This window comes from Citrus clementina, unplaced genomic scaffold (assembly GCF_000493195.1).
Source record: "Citrus clementina cultivar Clemenules unplaced genomic scaffold, Citrus_clementina_v1.0 scaffold_1, whole genome shotgun sequence".
Classification (NCBI taxonomy): Eukaryota; Viridiplantae; Streptophyta; class Magnoliopsida; order Sapindales; family Rutaceae; genus Citrus; species Citrus x clementina.
Window position 1 is genome coordinate 21,315,610 of NW_006263303.1, and position 16,855 is coordinate 21,332,464.

Consider the following 16,855-nt stretch of genomic DNA (forward strand, 5'->3'; position numbering starts at 1 on the left):
ATTGTATTTCCTTTATTTTGATAATTAATAATTAGCAATATTGAAGCATTTATTTCTCGCTTTGAACAACAAGCAAATATGTTTTGGGTGAGACTATTTGCATTCTTAAAATTACTTTAACAATCTAAATTTAATAAAATAATTATTACAAAAATACTCATGATATAATTTACTATTGAGGATAATATATATTGAGTAAATACAAATAATTAGCACGCTTATTTAATTTATGACTCTCCTACTACAAATTTATTTTCAGCATCTTTTTTTTTAATGGGATTTTTTTTTTCAGAATCTTAACAATAATAAGTTGAGCAAATACTTACAAAAGGCCAAATCCATACTTTGGGAGATTTTAACTACAATTATTTTATTTTATTTTATTGTTCAATATAAAGCGAAAGAAATGTTCGGGGCAAAATATTTTTGGCAATGTTTCAAAAAAATAAATAAACTTGTCTGTGTCCCACATTATGAAAAATGAGTTTGAAGTTGTAATTTCCTTTTTTTTCTTTTTCAGTTCAAGAAAATGAATTAAAACCTTATGTGAATTTGTTGAATGTGGATAACTAATAATAAGTACTTGAACATTTAAAAAAAAATTGATAACATTTTATTCTTATTCTTTTATTTTTATTTTATTTTAGTTTTGGTGAGTAATGCAAAGTAGATAAAGATAATTAATTTAAATAGTTACTTTTTGTGGGTTTTATTAAATATATATAGGATAAGGACTGTTTTGGCATTTAAAAGTGTACAAAGTAAAGTTTAATTTTTTAAATTTAATTGATGGATATTTAGAGTAAAGTGTTCAAAATAATTTTTAAAATTTAAAGAGCCTCACCGATATGTTTTAGTACATTGTCTTTTTTATAATTAAGTGTTAAATTAAACAAAATGGAAATCTGTTTTATACACCAATGAAGATATCTACAGGCGGGAGTAATCCATGTCTAAAATTTGAAAGGGGGTTTCTGCCATATGTGTGAACTAAGGGTTAATGTCAACCCTTATAGGATCATAATAATCGTTAACCCTTTAGCACAAGACATGAATATTCTTAATGGTTGTGAAGCAAAGTATAGATCCACAATACCCAACACACAGAAAAAACTAATATAAAGGACTCGAAAAGAGCCAGAGAACACGCTATGCTTGTAAGCTTGCACAGATGCTTTGCACTGGAAGCCAAGAAAACCCAAAGAAAGAAATAAGAATCATCAAAAGTTGCAAAAGCTTCTCTGCCACAGCTTGTAAAAGTTCACGCCAGCCTTCGCCTACAAAAACCCTTCTTCATGCAACCATTCTTGTCACCTCTCAGGCTTCAGTGCTTTCGATTTTTAACACCTCTTCCGTCATTGAATCACTCGTTGTTGCTCTCTCTTCCAATGGCTCAAAAAATGTTGATGAGGTTAGATCTTGGCAGCAGATGCGGAGCAATTCGCGCATTGGGAATCTTGTGTCTCGTGTTGCTGATGCAAAAGAGTGAGGCAAGAGAGTTCCTCATTGGAGGCAAGGGCAACTGGGGCACTCCTACTGATAATACCACTCTCAATTACAATCAGTGGGCAGAAAAGAACCGATTTCAAATCGGAGACTCCATAGGTAAGTTGATGCTTGTATCACAAGTAACTATTCATTTGTTTGGAAACACAGCTTTTCTCATGCTTCTAGTACTGCTGCAGTGTTCAAGTATGCATCAGGGCAAGACTCAGTGCTTCAAGTGAACAAAGATGCTTACACAAACTGTAGCACAGAATATCCTGTCGCAAGATACACCGATGGCCACACTGTCTTCACCTTCAAACAATCCGGGCCTTACTACTTCATCAGCGGCAACAAAGACAACTGTGTCAACAACGAAAAGCTAGCGGTGATCGTCTTGGCTGACAGAAGCAACCACCTCTCAAACACAACAACCGGAATGAGCCCATCTTCTCCGCCTTCACCTTCAACAGATGTAGTCCCAGCTCCAGCCCCTGCTGGTGAATATTCTCCGCCTGAAGGAACTGTTGAGGTTAATCCAACTCCAGCTCCTGAACCTAATAAAAAGCCTAACGCTGCTTCTTCCACATTCGTTAATGTTGCCAGCACCATTGGAGCATTTGCTGCTTCATCTCTTCTTCTAGCATTTTAACGAACTTGAAGATTGATTATTTGGTTAGTTTGTATGGTGACTTGGGTCTGATCTCTTGTATTTTTTTAATTTTTTTTTTGGCCTCTATATTTGTTAATGATTTTTCAGAATAACAGTGTTTGTAACGAGCAGTGTATATGTTATGGAAGGAATAAATGGATTGTAAACCATATGGGTTTAAAAATAAAAGATTGGCTTCTTGATTTTTACTATTCTGATGCTTGGAATTGTGCATAAAAGTACTGTCTGTTTGGATATCCACAAAACCTGGGAGGAACAAATGAACTTGCACTTAGAATCACCTCCCATTGTGGCATAATAACAAGCAAATATAATAACAACTTTCTTCTCTATCCTCAACTTGTACAAAAACTGAAAAAGGAAAAAAAAAAATTGATTTGACAAGAAAAAATTATGAGATGACAGCGAAAGAGAATGCAGTACAAATAGCAGGTCTTTTTTCCAGTAAGCAAAAAAAAAAAAAAAAACATAAAAGTGATGTTATCATGGCCTTCCCATCTGGTAAGATCTGTGTCTTGACAAATTGTAGTCATTCCTCTGTGCAATTATTCTCATTTTTTTTCGAAAGAGAAAGTAACATAACAAAAGGAGTATATACAAGTATTAATTCAAGCTATTAAAACTCTTAAAATGATTGTTACTGACAAAAGCAATTGAGTTGAGAAATCAGACTTCTAATGCTTCATTGCACATCTGGAAATGGGGTGCATTACAATTGTTTTGACAAGATATATAGTCCTTACTAGTAAAATGTAGTAGTATAGAAAATTTAAGATTCCCTACAAATTTCACCTCTGTATCAAAAATTCTTGCCTATTTCAACCTTTTTCATCAATCTCATTGTATTATGTAAAATTGCATCCAAAATCCCAGCAACCTGAAACCATAGACAAGGACTATTATATGTTAATAATGCATCAATGAATTGCTACATAAAGAGCCAGAACCACAAAATACTGACCGTGAAAACACCCCCAATTATAGCACAGACATTGGTGATGAAGTGTGAAAAAGACTTTGGATCTTCTGTTATCACAACCTGTTTAAGGAAGGAAAAATAGAACATATGAAAATATAATAAGGAAAGCAGGGACGTTAATTTGTTTTCTTTTTGAAAGAAGCAAGCATAGTTGGCTAATTGCTATCAGGGAATGATCTGCTACTCGACCTGCATGGGAGAGAGCTCAAAATGGAACTTTGCAGCTGGTATATATATGCTTTGAACCAGGCTGCTATGGGCTGTGTATTCGTACTCCTCAAGTAATGAATGTTCACGGGAATATCTTCTGGTTATCACCTCGGTTTTAACTATTTGAAGATAATGCTCTATCTGCAAATCCAACCAGCCAGAAAAAAAGTGTATCCTTAGAGTGGTTGAACAAAAGAGATTTCCTAAATTGCAAAAAATCTATTGCTCATTAAACATTTAAGCACTACTAAGGTAATGATTTAAGGAGTTCTCCTTAGTGTCATCCAAGGCAAGAAAAAATCATTCTTGAGCTAACATCCAATCAAATGACATCTATTAAGAATTAAAGGAGCTATGTAACTTTGGTCCAGCCCAAAGGAATAAAATGCAACAGGATGATCATCACTGGATTTTTGGGGCATCACAAGCCTCTATATTCCCTATCTTCTTATTCGCCACCATGGTCTACACACTTTTCTATTTTTACATTCAAAAAGGTTGTCAATACTCATTATGTTACTAAAAGACAGAACAAAAGGTCAAGGTCATATAAATAGATTTTCATCAAGGAATAAGTACTAGAATGAAATATATTCTATCTATCTCTATGCTTTAACAATCAGACAAGTCAATAATCTATACCCTTAGTGTCAAAATGTGGGCTCAAAGTTATCCGTTCAAAAAATCAAATAATTCATATACTTCAATCCTGCTGCATTAGTATGTCATAAACAAAGCAAGTATAAATAACAAGAAGATAGCAAAATTACAGACTTACAGTAACATTTGCGCCTACTTCCCGATGATTAATGAATGACCGACCATTCAGCCTGTCGTGGCTTCCACCAAGATAAGGTATCAATCGCTGAACATCACTCATCACCTTAGGGGACAGTTTCCGACCAAATGAGAGATGGGATATAACATGTGACATATTCATTTCAGAAGTATCAAATGAATGGGCTCCGGAACGAGCTGAGATGATAAGATTACCGGGAACCTGGAGGACAACATAGCTGAAATTAAACACTTGAGAAATATGCTGGTTTCAAACAGCAGAATAAATAATTTCCTGGTCAAAGCAATAATATATCTCAAATGCACATTTTAATAACTCTCTATCATTCAGTTTTTCAAAGCCGTCATACAACAGGACTTGCAAGCAAGAGAGTGCAATCGATAACAATAAACTTTGTCCTATGCTGTCATATAAATACACATTCCTTAGGAAATTTACCTTCTTCACACGCACATATCCTTCAATTCTGCATCCTCCTGCCTTTGGTGCTGGTCTTTTAACATTTTCAGCAGTAGTTTTATGTTTACCATCCAAAGCTAGCTTATGAGACTCCTCCAGAGGAATAGGTGCAACTAATTCTTCCATAGCCTGCAAGGGACAAAAATCTTCAAATCACTCTGTGTTGCTTTGTACCTAACATATGAGACAAGATTTCAAATTTGAAAATGCCTGACCTTGACCAGGCCATCTGTATCTCTATCTCCATAATAGGATTCATGATCATGGTGTCCATGATCGTCTCTGTCAAGTGTAAGTTAGTAAAATGCTTAGGTAAAAAGAACCATAAAAGTAAGAGAGAAGCCGAAGAAATACAGAAAAGCATATAAACTTAAAAATAATAGACAAAAGAAAGTATAATGAACCAAGAAATACTTAAATTCTGGATTTTTCTTTCCCTTTTCTCTTCCTGTCAATATGGCCTTTCAAGTCTTGGTTTGGAAATGGAGAAAATCAAAAGTTATTGTGGGAAATAGAGAGAGAGAGAGAGAGAGAGAGAGAGAGAGAGAGAGAGAGAGAGAGAGAGAGATCTTGTAAATTACATATTGCCACATATTAGGTAGAAGAGATGCATTGGCCAAAAGCCTAATGGCATATAAATGCGTGCAAGACAGCATATTAGATTAACAATAAAAATTATTTTAACCGTTGTCCAAGAATATGCAAAATGATAGCAACCGCAGAACATAATTTTACACATAAACATGAAAAGGCAAAGTAAGGAGAAAACTAAAATTATAAGGCTATTATGATGACAAATGAAAAGGATTCAGAGTTTTCAAACTCTATTTCCTTTGAGAAAAAAAGAAAAAAAAAAGATTAAAGTTTTACACAACATAATTTTAGATTTAGTCCAATTAAGCATGGTATAAAATTGTTATCAATAGAAACAGTAAAAGAAACATAGATAAAAGGCATGGTATAAAATTGTTATCAATAGAAACAGTAAAAGCAGCATAGATAAAAAGGAATGTGAAAATATGTCATTTACCTAACATCACTTCCTTTGCGGAATATGCGAATAGATGGATACGCTTGTATATGATGCCTGAACATTCATTATGGACTGAATATCAACAACAAAAGTGATGATCACAATAGCAAGAATGTGAAAAAACAGAAAATCAACTGAAAGTGAGAAAACGTTAATCTAGGAATTACCTCCTACATAACTCGACTTCTTCAGTGCAATCAACTTTTGCCAAAAGAATACGTCCATCCATTTCCGGATCATACCTGTAAAAAGCGAACATGAATAAAAAATCGTTAAAGCATGGTATAAAATTGGGTTTGCCAAGCTAATAACTGAATGAGGAGACAGATTTACCATTTACAACATTTATCTACGGAAAAGAATTAAGGGAGGGAAAAAAAACCTTTCTCTCATTGTTTTGGCTGCTTTCTCCCATGATGGTTTCTGGAAGAAGAAGAAATAGTGAGGCAAATATAAAGAGAGAGAGAGAGAGAGAGAGGAGAAATTATTAACAACATCATGAGAGGAAGTCTAACAATACAGTCAAACAAACAAAAGACAACCCATGCTTGGTTGTATAACAAGCATGGAAAGTTCAACACAAACACACACACACAGAGACCAATGGAGTTAACCAAAGTAATGAAGGAATTTCTGTGCACACGTCAGTGGACACACAGAGCAATGGAGTTAATCAACTTAATATGTGTTCATATGGGCAGGCACAAACATGACATCCAAGTGAATAAATTTAAAATATTATATCTGGCAATTACATCAACACAAACATGAGAAAGAATAGATCCAATAGGGTAAATCTAAACAACCATGATAAAAAAGCAACAAGACAAAATTTGAGAAATAAAAGGTGAAAATAAAAATACCAGGCGTTTACACCAGTAGCACCATGGAGCGTAAAAATTGACAACTAAAATAGGATACCTGGAAAGGAAATATAATACAAATCAAAGAAGGCATCATTGCAATTGCCACATAGCAGAGAAATATTGTGATCACAGAATTGAAAATAAAAATTATAAGTTGTGGTTCAGAGAAGGCTCACTTACTCATGTGAATAACTATCAAAATTATTGGCAGTTAGCATATGAGAACCTTCAACAGAATCATCATCAGCTTCCTCTCCATGCTTAAGCGAATTTATAACAGGCATTGAGTGGAATTCAGAACCAGTGGGTCTTAAATCAGGTCCTATAGAAAACTTGCGAATAGTTTTTGTTATATTTAATCTGTTCTGGAAACAAAAAAAGCACAACATCAGGCTAGTTCTTGCAACATTGAGAAAATTAAAGACCAATCAAGATCAGTAGCTTTAATGGAGAATAAAAGGATATAGGGCTGGGATGCTTCTTCCATCCTTTCCCAGCTGAAGAAAGAGAGAGAGAGAAGAAAACAGTCAAATTTTTTAAGAAATGCAATTTCCTTTTGAATGGCTATAATATTTATAAGTTAACGTGAAGTAGGAGTTCAGGGTTCCAGCAACAAGTGAAATACCGTATTCCTGCAAGAGATCGGATATTTCTGATTTTATTTTCTAAAATACAGAAATATCTCATTGTATGCTCCATTCTCAAAATTGGTGGTTATTATCAGCCAAAAACTTTTAGCAGTCCAGAAACATGTAGGATGTGTAGGTGAACCTCAAAGCGAATTTAACTTTTTACCAACTGGAAATTTCTGATCTAACCCAAAGGAATCAACAGAAATGCCTCTGTTTCCTAAAACTACAGTAGAGAACGTACGTTTTCAATATTAACTATCAAGACACTATTGCAAGTGAGTAAATTCTGCTTGGACCTTTCAGTAATAAAATTTCTCTTGCTGCCAACCTTGGAAAATCGAAGGACAATTGGAGGATTGTTTAAACTTTTCTAGTATCTATAATCCTTGAATCACAAACTCTTTGAAAAGATTAATATTTAACTATCATTGATGCAATTTTCTTAATCAAATCCAGTCTTATTTATGAAAAGGACAACTACCCAAAAAATTTCTAACTAAATAAATAACAGCACCTAATATGAAATTTAATTGTTAAACTAGAAGTATCGGTTTTAGTTTTTCTACAAGAAAAAGAAAATGTAGAAGCATCAGAAGACCAAGACTTACAGTTCCCAACACGTCACTCACGCCTATTGATGCAAATTCACATGAAAGTGAGGGAAAACTGCATGACAAGTCGAAAATGGTCAGCAAACCCAATTCGTGAAAGATGAATAGCAGGAATGGTTTAAACATTACTTGAAAGTACTTAAAACCAGATGAAAATATCATTTAAACTGATACCATTAAACTCTACCTCATATTAAAATCAATGCGCAAGAAGTCCCCATCAGTACTCTTGTCGACAATGACAGCTGTAGAGGTGGTCACTGTTAAATAATTATTTAGTTCCTGCAAAATAAAAGTCACTATTTACAAAACAAGCAATTGATAAGATCAATAATTACCAAAGAAACAGCAGGTGTAGACAAGCGTTGGGAGTGTAACTGGCAGATAACTCAATAAAAAGAGCCAAAGAACTAAAAACAATGAAAAGCCAAATAGAACTCCACGAAAGCATCATGTTACACAAACAACCTAGGTGGACGATAATATACACTGAATATGCAAAATGCACCCATGATATCCGACAAAAGAGGCACAACTATGCAAGCGGCAACCTACCATTCCAAATAAAAACAACATAGAAAGGGCTGCTATTATGGATAATCCTGCACCAGATAGTGATGCCTCTGTCAAATCCCTTGGAATTTTCCTGCAAACAGAAAAGAAATAAGCAACAATATAAACCCTGTAATTTTATCCATGTGATTTACTAATACAGCCAATGCATAAAAAGATTGCTTTGCTTCTGGCCTACCGATTTAAATAAAAAGATACCTGTTGGATTTATAAATTACATAGAATCACCAACTTTCAAGTATAATGGGATGGACGAATTATAAACATTAGCAAACAAGTAAAAGCGAGTCGCTAACAAAGAGCAATCAAAATCCACTGTCACAAATAGCAACATGAAAGTGCATAGTTTCAAAGCTTCGGAGTTAGTTCAAATTTAAATATTATAATATTTTTAATTCACATACTATTATACTAATAAAAGCTCGAACATAATTGCTGTCCCTACAGTCAAATAGTTAATTTCATATTCTTCTTAAAATGCATCAAAATCCATACATTGTAAGTATAATGAAGAACATAACTTATTAGTATTAGAATTTCTTACGCATTCAGCTGATTCACTAATAATAATAAAACGAACACCGAGACTCAACCATAATTTCTAAGGCTTAAAGAAAATAAACTATAGTTCAATATTTTCGAGATTCAAGATACCATAAAACAAATTTCATAACTAAAATATTAAAAAAAATTCAAAAAGAACTCGTGTTGATTGATCGATAAAAGGCGTGAATGAATATGAGAAGAAAATGGATCTGATTCTGACCTGTAAAAATCGACGGATTTGATCTTGCTCGACGAAATCATGACTGCCCTTGTCTGCGAAAATCAGATTTCACAAGCTCAAGAGAAATGAAGGCATACTAATAGATCTGGTGATTCACTCCGAATAGGCTGCGTTTTTCAATCCGGTGCGTTTTCAGTTATGTGCTTTCTCGTGGAGAAAAGTGGGACCGTAAGCAAGATAAGGAATGTGAATTTGGTGTGATGCGCGAAATGATTGTATAACAGTCGATGCACACGTAGATAAACTTGTCATGAATTCCTGGCCGTTCGATTTTTAGGACTTTCCGCGGGAAGTAATCCTTTCGTGTAGTAGGAAATTAGTAAAAAACTGTCGAATCGATGAAGAAAAAAATTTCAATGCTTTGCTTTTAATGCTAAGTTTTGAAGCTAAAATAAATATAGTTCATTTTAATTTGCTATTTATGCCATGCTAAAAGATATTCAGTTCTCTTTTTTTTTTTTAAATAAAATCGTTAGCAGTTTGGGACGTGCACGTGACCGTGACGTGCCCGTATCATTTTTAAATTAGGCCCATTTTTTAATTATATTTTAAAAAGAGTGATCTGTTAGAAACTTAGAATGCAAAGCCTGTCAATACGACGTCGTTTACCAATAGTCAATTACTGTACTGCTTCGTCATCACTCATCCGAATCACCATCAACGATCAACACCTCGAAATCCAGAGAATTAATTTAATCAATCTGAAGAAGAAATGGCAGCTCGTGTGATTTTATGGGCTCTCTCAAAACGACCTCGTTGTTTCCACAGGCCATCCATTTCTCGATCCGTAAGCCATTATCTTATCGGCTCAAGCTCAGCGCTCTAATTTCTTTTTTTTTTTAAATATATAAATAACAGTTTTGACTGAATTTATTAAACTGAGAGTATTTTATTTAATTTTCAGCTTTTTTTATTTATGCAATTGTTATAATGTTGAAAAATAGATTAGTACGTTGGTTTTAGGCGAGCATGAAAACGGTTCCATCAAGTCACAATCGTTGAGTGCAGTAGAGGCTGCAAAGTCATTGAGTGATGACAATTCAGTATCCATGTTATTGGCCGGGTCGGGTCCTTCATTTAATGAAGCTGTTAAACATGCTGCTTCTTCTCACCCTTCAATCTCTCAGGTATTTGATTAATATTATTATTATTATTATTATTCTTTTGTTTTTAAGATTAATTTTGTAATGATTGTATCTGGCCTTGTATTAGTTTCAATTATTAAAGCAGTTTAAAATACACTATGAGTATACTTATAGCTATTCCGCTTCTGTGTAATTTTGAAAGCAGTTCTGCAAAAGACGCCTTAATTTTTCAGCAGCCATAGATGAAAAGCCACAACATGTCAATCCTAAACATACCCTTAGTTGTATATTCTTGCTATTCTTGCAGAAAAGGTGAATGAACAACAGCAGCGAAATGGTATTTTGAAAATGTCAAGTAATGGGGTTGTGTTTCTATGTAGGTGCTTGTAGCTGATTCAGATAAATTTGCATATCCTATTGCTGAACCTTGGGCTAAACTAGTCCATATGATTCAGCAGAGAGAAAAATACTCGCACATAATTTCTGCTTCAGGTTCATTCGGCAAAAACGTACTTCCTCGTGCAGCAGCACTATTGGATGTTTCTCCAATTACTGATGTTATTGAAATTTCTGGTTCTAGTCAATTCGTCAGGTGTGCTGTGCTTTCTCTGTTTTGTTTTGTTGCAATGACCACTCCTAGTGTTTAGGATGTTATCTGTTTCGTGAGTTATTACTTCTTTGATGGAGCACGTGGTCTCTTGAAATTCATTAGACCATTCAAGTCAATTATTAATCATATTTGAGGCTGTTGGCTTTATTTCTTCATTTGTTTACAAGTCAAGTGTTTCCTTCAACAAGCTTGAGTGGAGCTTTAGTCTCCAACTAAACAGTGATATGATCTGAAGCAAACTTTTACTTTATGTTGCAGGCCAATTTATGCTGGAAATGCGCTGTGTACAGTTCGATACACTGGTGCCAACCCTTGTATGTTGACCGTCAGAGCCACATCTTTCCCAATGCCCAAGAGTTCAGCTGAATCAAGATCTAATGGGGCTTCTATTTCCCAGGTTGATCTCTCAGCTTTAGATGAAGGTCTGTTTACCTTCTTTCTTACAGTTATAATTGTATAAACATTTAAATACACTTTGAATGCCTATTAACAAAAGGAATTAGTGAGCATTTTGTCCTTTTCATTGTTCTCTTGGAAATTTTAATTCTATTGTTTTTGGTAATTCTAACTGATTCGATTATTTGGCTATAAATCTATTGACTGGGTTCCTTGAATCTACAATAAGTGATAACACATTTATAAAATCTATTGCAGATTCTATTGGAAAATCTAGATATGTAAAGCATACATCTCAGGATGCAGAACGCCCTGATCTTGGAAGTGCACGTATTGTAGTCACTGGGGGACGAGGTTTGAAAAGTGCTGAGAACTTCAAAATGATAGAAAAGCTTGCGGAGAAACTTGGGGCAGCAGGTGAATTTTAATGAAAGTTATAGAGCTTTACCGTTGTCCTTACTGTTGTAATCTTAGGAGAAAAAGTTGATTTCCAATATTTTTAATTCGGTTTAGTGTTTTTCTTCTGATCAAACATAGCCTCTGATCATAAAATTTTTAAAATTAAGATTTTGTCTCCAGACGAAGCACAACTATTTTTATGGTTGTAGCACTTCCATAACTATAATCCTCACTTCCCACAGCTAGAATTCATGATCTGTCCTGTGGAAAGGGGAAGAGAAACCTCTTGCCTAGAAAGCTGTCGGTTTATATTTTTCTAATTCTAATTCTAATTTTCTTCATAAATATATTATTTATGTCACCGTACCACGATGGCTTTTATCTCTTTTCATTCATTGTCATGCAACTGATTTTTTACTCTCTTTTATATAGTTGGGGCTACTCGTGCTGTAGTTGATGCTGGATTTGTTCCTAATGATCTACAGGTAAGATTTTTGTTGATTCTTCCCAAAGCCTGTATCTACCATGGGATTTTATTCTTAGATAAACTCTTTAATTCAGCCTGCTTAGTATGAGTAATTTTATTTTCCCCTCTGTTCATCCAGATGAAGAAAATAACTTGAATAATAATATAATAATCTATAGGATCACTCTTATGAGGTTTAATTTCTATACAAATCCTTCTCCTCCCTCTTTTCGTGGAACTAAGCTGATAATGTAACTAAGAATGAGAAGACGCAAGTGCTGGTTTCTTTGCTTCATGTCTGAATATGTTAGCTAGCCTCCTCATGCTATCATAATAACTTCTTCATTCGCATTTGAATGAGGATCTGAAGTATCTCTGGATGCTGATTTTATTGAACAAATTATTGGGCTTTTTTGCAAGTTTGTGTTTTGCTGATAGTATATAAATTGCTTTGCTTGTCAGGTCGGTCAAACCGGGAAAATTGTTGCTCCAGAATTGTATATGGCTTTTGGTGTTTCAGGAGCCATTCAACATTTAGCTGGCATGAGAGATTCTAAGGTCATTGTTGCTGTAAATAAGGATGCAGATGCACCAATTTTCCAGGTTAACGTTTAAACTTTCTGGTTCTCTTCATCACTTTGTCTCTAGGGTCCTTATGGCACGCTAGTTCTTGTCAACTGCATTATAGTTTTTACCTCTTTCGGGATGGGCAGGTAGCTGACTACGGACTCGTTGGCGATCTTTTTGAAGTGATTCCAGAGTTGCTAGAAAAGTTCCCGGAGAAAAAATAGATGTGTGCGCGCTCAAATTCCAGGTCCAATTGCTAAAAAATAAGTGATAAAAGAAATAATACATTGCTGATTTTTTTTTTATAAATAATTTCGGGTGAGATAAAAAAGTTATAAGTAACATGGTGGTTCATTGATTCTTAATGAAATTTTTTTTAAAAATTAACTCTACTGTTGGGCCCCTCGAATGCCATTTCTGGCTACGCATGACAAAAGTAGTTCTGACTGTTATGTCTTTGGGCCATGTTCATGCGTGTTTGGTGGCTCATTTTAAATGGGCTTTTGATGATCAAAATTGGAAGGTGAAGAGGGATAAGGTTGCTGTTTAAATTAATTAAATTTTTGCATTAAGCAAGAATCTTGTCCTCCAATAATGCAAATCTAAAAATGGCAACTGGGTAAATTTTGAATGAATACAACAAAGTCTTTCAAATTAATTCCCAAAAGGCTCACCCACCAAAATGCCGTTTCAGCTTTAAAAAAGAAGGCCCCTTAACAAAGTCGAACATTTGGGGGTGGGAGGAGTTGGAATATTAAGAATGAAGTTTAAAAATAAAAGCCACAACAAGTAGAGTGGCATGCAGACTTTGAGTGTGTCGTCGGTGAGCGGGAGTCGTTGTGGATAGTTGAGAATTGCTTGTCAATAATTATGATCAAGAGAAAAGAACTCAAATTTGGTAAATAGAACCGAAAGATAATGAAATGTTAACGGATGTTTTGACTCCACTAATTATGAGAAAATTGTAAGTCACTAATATGATCTTCAAATGGTTTTGCTTAAAGTCAAAATTTAGCTTCTTAAGTTCTTAAACACTAACATGAAGAGCGAGCTTATGTGGGAGGTAGCTAGATCCTGTTCGGAATTAAGGTTGGATAATTATAATTTAAAAATTGCAGTACTAATGTGTGTGATAAATATTAGTTATTGTCGCTTGTAAGTTGAGTTAAGTAGATCTCATGCTTATATGATGAAAAAAACATATAATTTTTTTGTTTTATTTTTGTCAAAATTATTATTTAAAAATCAGATTTATCATATGCTATCAATTTTCATTTCAAAATCTCAGTTTTTGTCCTCTAACAGCTGTAATTTAAAAATTATAATATACCTCAATACCAAACCGAATATTTGTTCAACTAATAGGAAAAAAAAAATAAATTAGAATGAGTTTGGATTCCGCACCAGCCACTTTTTCCAATTCTCTCTTTAACTTTCTCCCATCTACTATTTTTGGTCGCATTTTGCAACGGCACGACACTTTTTTCCGATTGCATTCGGCTGTCACAGAAAACTGCTTTTATTGCACGGAGATATGGAGATAGATATGGCGAAGAACGGAGAAGTGTAGAAAGGAAAAAAAAAAAAAAAAGGCATAATGACAAAGAGGCTTATCACATTGATTAGTTTCGATATTTGATCGATATATAATATCGTACGAAAATGAAACATTGAAGTAGATCAAGTAAGACATATCTAAAAAACTTGGTAACAAGTTAAATATTTCAACTAATTGAAATGATGAACACAAATTGATTAAAATTTGAGTGGCTAAAATGAGACTTGGATCGAAAAGGTAAATATCGGTGTTTTTTCCCCTACACGGCAGAAAATGAAAGGGCAAAAATTTAGCTGACATACCTTAGCAGTTAAAAAGGGAATGATAAATAAGCATCTAGAAGAGAATAATTTCCGCTATAGCATCATCACGATGGCCTCTAAGCCAAAGAAACCAAAAAGGGTTAGGGTTTCTTCTTTCGTGAAAGAAGAGTAGGCTACCTTCAAAGTAAATGGAAGGCCTTTTGGCGATCATAAAATTGCGTGTACCAATCATTATTGTTATTATTTCATCTATAGGCTAATAATTAAGCATTCATACTCCTACCCTCGGTAAATTTTGTCATCTTCCCATTTTCATTCTTGTGGTTGTGGCAGTCTTGAATCTTAGTTTGTCCCTGAAACAGTCTCGACGCTTGAATCTTAATTTGTCCCTGAAAAACCCTGATCTTATTGCTTCAAATTGAGTTTATCTGAAAGGTAGGATGACCAAAGTCCAAATTGATTTATGATTCTTACTGAAAAAACAGTGTGAAAACTACATAGACAAGTTTCGATGCAGATTTTCTCATTTTTTTTTTATACTTAAAACTGTTTTGCTTAGATGTTAATTGGCTCAGCGAGTAAAATCTCTTAGGTTGATATAAGTAGTTCGAAATTCAAATAATGCTCATAGGGCTTAGGAGAGAATGCTAAAAATAACAAAGACACTTTTGCATGGTTTCATCAGAAGAAGTACATGATGAAAAATAATGGCATTAATTATATACAAGAGCATTCTCAGCTCATGCATTAATTCTACAGGAAATGATTATTATATGATAGATTGATAAGAGGAGAGTGACATAGAGATATCGACATTAATTAGATGATGAAATTAATCAGCCTAGATAATCAACTATCATAGACAAAGGAGCTAAGCAAAGACCCCTCTTCTTGAGTTCTGTTTCATTATCTCTTCCATTAATGGAACCATCTCCCACTTCTCTCTTCTACCCGACGAGCTGATGATGAGCCTCCGTCCTCCTGCATATATTTAATAATTACGAAACCCAGGGTAAGCCTTGATTAGTTTTCTTGATTTGTTTACATAATTAAATACTAAAATGAAAGTTTATTATTCGTACATATCTTAGAAACGCAACTACCATTAAAACAAAACAAAGACAAATAATTACAGATAATAATTTACCTCTAAAATATCCATGATGTTATTCTGGTCTGGTCTTTTATCCAAATACTCACTCATTGTATTGCAAACCTGTTTCAATAATGTTAAAAAGACTAACAAAATTGACAAAAATGAACAAAGCGAAAATCCCCACAGAAAGATAATATTAACATTATTTGAAAGAAAAATAATATCTGACCTTGGGGCTGTGAGATGGAGAACTAGCAGTGTCTTCCAAATCATCATCAACTCCAGCAACTACTTTAGTTTTTTTCTTCTTGAAACTGAACCTATCACATCTTTTTTCCTGAGAAAATCCCATAGCTTGTTCGTTACCAGCGACTTTATTATAATTGGCAGCAGAGAAAGCAGCATCTGAAATCAAAGAGCTTTCAAGAAGAGAAGAGAAGGAGCTGTTTTCAGTATTTTGTTGGTTAAAGAAATCATCAAAGTACATGGTCCATCCACTCTCTTCAAGATCACCATCACTCATTGTTCTTCCATTATTGGAAGAAGAAATAACTTTGCTCTGGGAATTGTTTATAGAATTCATAGAGTTATTCTCCATGTAAGAAAGAACAAAATTGAAAAGAAAGCAATATTGATTGGGTATATAAGCAAGAATATTGTTTTTGAGTTTCACGAAAGTGCTTCTGAACAAGCATGTAAAGCGAGATGCTGCTATATATAATACAAGCTAAAGAAGCTTGGCTTTGTATGTGGGCCATGTAGGGAACTTAAATTAGAGCGTGCGGCTTTGACCTTTTGTGTAGGGGAAGCAAAGATTAAGAGATTAGATATACCAACAGAGATTTCATTTTGGCAAAATTCTTTTTGGTGGACTTGTTTATTTATTTTTTTATTTTTCAATTCAATGCGTTGATTAAGTCACTACATATGAGTTCTTTGGGTCACTTTTGTTATATTTTCTTCTAAGGAGATATTGAAATTCATCCATAACTAATCGTAACTTTTTAGATTAATACTAATGATGTTATCGTAGTCTAAGTGAGTGCTTTTCAAACACTATATTTGACCCGTCATATGGGTTTAACTATGAAAAAATAAGGGTTAAAAATCGAATTAGACTTTAATAAGTACCTTACCTTTTACCTTTTAAAAAAAATAATTAATTTTTTTAAAATATTACAAACAATTCTACTAAAATAATTAAAATTTTATTAGGACCATCCGTTATTAATAGGGCAAGGAGCACATGTCGGAAATTAGCTTGGAAATCGAAAGAAACTTATGTAAATAGAAGAAAAAATTTCCTAT

At 34.0% G+C, this 16,855-nt stretch overlaps 4 protein-coding genes across 5 annotated transcripts; 2 read left to right on the top strand and 2 right to left on the bottom strand.

The window, feature by feature from the left end:
* Positions 1 to 1,136: 1,136 nt before the first annotated feature.
* Positions 1,137 to 2,324, top strand: LOC18054707 (early nodulin-like protein 3). Its single transcript, XM_006452147.2, has 2 exons — positions 1,137 to 1,605; positions 1,686 to 2,324. Exons 1-2 carry the CDS (start codon positions 1,296 to 1,298, stop codon positions 2,135 to 2,137), a joined length of 762 nt encoding a protein of 253 aa, XP_006452210.2. The 5' UTR covers positions 1,137 to 1,295; the 3' UTR covers positions 2,138 to 2,324.
* Positions 2,325 to 2,753: 429 nt separating this feature from the next.
* Positions 2,754 to 9,306, bottom strand: LOC18054285 (protein disulfide-isomerase 5-4). Its single transcript, XM_006452148.2, has 15 exons — positions 9,087 to 9,306; positions 8,303 to 8,393; positions 7,935 to 8,029; positions 7,745 to 7,802; positions 6,685 to 6,869; positions 6,502 to 6,559; positions 6,021 to 6,061; positions 5,806 to 5,880; positions 5,636 to 5,692; positions 4,821 to 4,887; positions 4,585 to 4,734; positions 4,126 to 4,347; positions 3,327 to 3,488; positions 3,120 to 3,197; positions 2,754 to 3,035 (listed from the first exon to the last, which is right to left on the bottom strand). Exons 1-15 carry the CDS (start codon positions 9,125 to 9,127, stop codon positions 2,958 to 2,960), a joined length of 1,458 nt encoding a protein of 485 aa, XP_006452211.1. The 5' UTR covers positions 9,128 to 9,306; the 3' UTR covers positions 2,754 to 2,957.
* Positions 9,307 to 9,689: 383 nt separating this feature from the next.
* LOC18054286 (electron transfer flavoprotein subunit alpha, mitochondrial) lies at positions 9,690 to 12,994 on the top strand. Of its 2 annotated transcripts, none has more exons than XM_024178008.1 (8): positions 9,690 to 9,894; positions 10,071 to 10,234; positions 10,573 to 10,784; positions 11,061 to 11,224; positions 11,457 to 11,615; positions 12,030 to 12,082; positions 12,526 to 12,666; positions 12,777 to 12,994. In XM_024178008.1, the coding sequence occupies exons 1-8, from the start codon at positions 9,840 to 9,842 to the stop codon at positions 12,852 to 12,854; spliced, it is 1,026 nt and encodes a 341-aa protein (XP_024033776.1). In that variant the 5' UTR covers positions 9,690 to 9,839; the 3' UTR covers positions 12,855 to 12,994. The 2 variants fall into 2 exon arrangements, with proteins under 2 accessions (XP_024033776.1, XP_006452212.1); XM_006452149.2 differs by having other exon boundaries at positions 9,691 to 9,894; positions 10,052 to 10,234.
* Positions 12,995 to 15,149: 2,155 nt separating this feature from the next.
* On the bottom strand, positions 15,150 to 16,219 carry LOC18054287 (vascular-related unknown protein 4). Its single transcript, XM_006452150.2, has 3 exons — positions 15,777 to 16,219; positions 15,599 to 15,667; positions 15,150 to 15,432 (listed from the first exon to the last, which is right to left on the bottom strand). The coding sequence occupies exons 1-3, from the start codon at positions 16,143 to 16,145 to the stop codon at positions 15,370 to 15,372; spliced, it is 501 nt and encodes a 166-aa protein (XP_006452213.1). The 5' UTR covers positions 16,146 to 16,219; the 3' UTR covers positions 15,150 to 15,369.
* Between the last annotated feature and the right edge of the window lie 636 nt (positions 16,220 to 16,855).

Coding starts and splice junctions, on each gene's coding strand:
- LOC18054285 (XM_006452148.2), bottom strand. CDS start 9,127: ATGATTTCGTCGAGCAAGATCAAATCCGTCGATTTTTACAG. Junction 8,030..8,302: donor TGTTGTTTTTATTTGGAATG/GTAGGTTGCCGC, acceptor TTTATTTTGCAG/GAACTAAATAATTATTTAAC. Junction 5,881..6,020: donor GCCAAAACAATGAGAGAAAG/GTTTTTTTTCCC, acceptor CGCTTTTTACAG/GTATGATCCGGAAATGGATG.
- LOC18054286 (XM_006452149.2), top strand. CDS start 9,820: ATGGCAGCTCGTGTGATTTTATGGGCTCTCTCAAAACGACCTCGTTGT. Junction 11,225..11,456: donor TCTCTCAGCTTTAGATGAAG/GTCTGTTTACCT, acceptor AATCTATTGCAG/ATTCTATTGGAAAATCTAGA. Junction 12,083..12,525: donor TTGTTCCTAATGATCTACAG/GTAAGATTTTTG, acceptor TTTGCTTGTCAG/GTCGGTCAAACCGGGAAAAT.
- LOC18054287 (XM_006452150.2), bottom strand. CDS start 16,145: ATGGAGAATAACTCTATGAATTCTATAAACAATTCCCAGAGCAAAGTT. Junction 15,668..15,776: donor CTCCATCTCACAGCCCCAAG/GTCAGATATTAT, acceptor TTATTGAAACAG/GTTTGCAATACAATGAGTGA. Junction 15,433..15,598: donor ACATCATGGATATTTTAGAG/GTAAATTATTAT, acceptor AAATATATGCAG/GAGGACGGAGGCTCATCATC.
- LOC18054707 (XM_006452147.2), top strand. CDS start 1,296: ATGCAACCATTCTTGTCACCTCTCAGGCTTCAGTGCTTTCGATTTTTA. Junction 1,606..1,685: donor TCAAATCGGAGACTCCATAG/GTAAGTTGATGC, acceptor GTACTGCTGCAG/TGTTCAAGTATGCATCAGGG.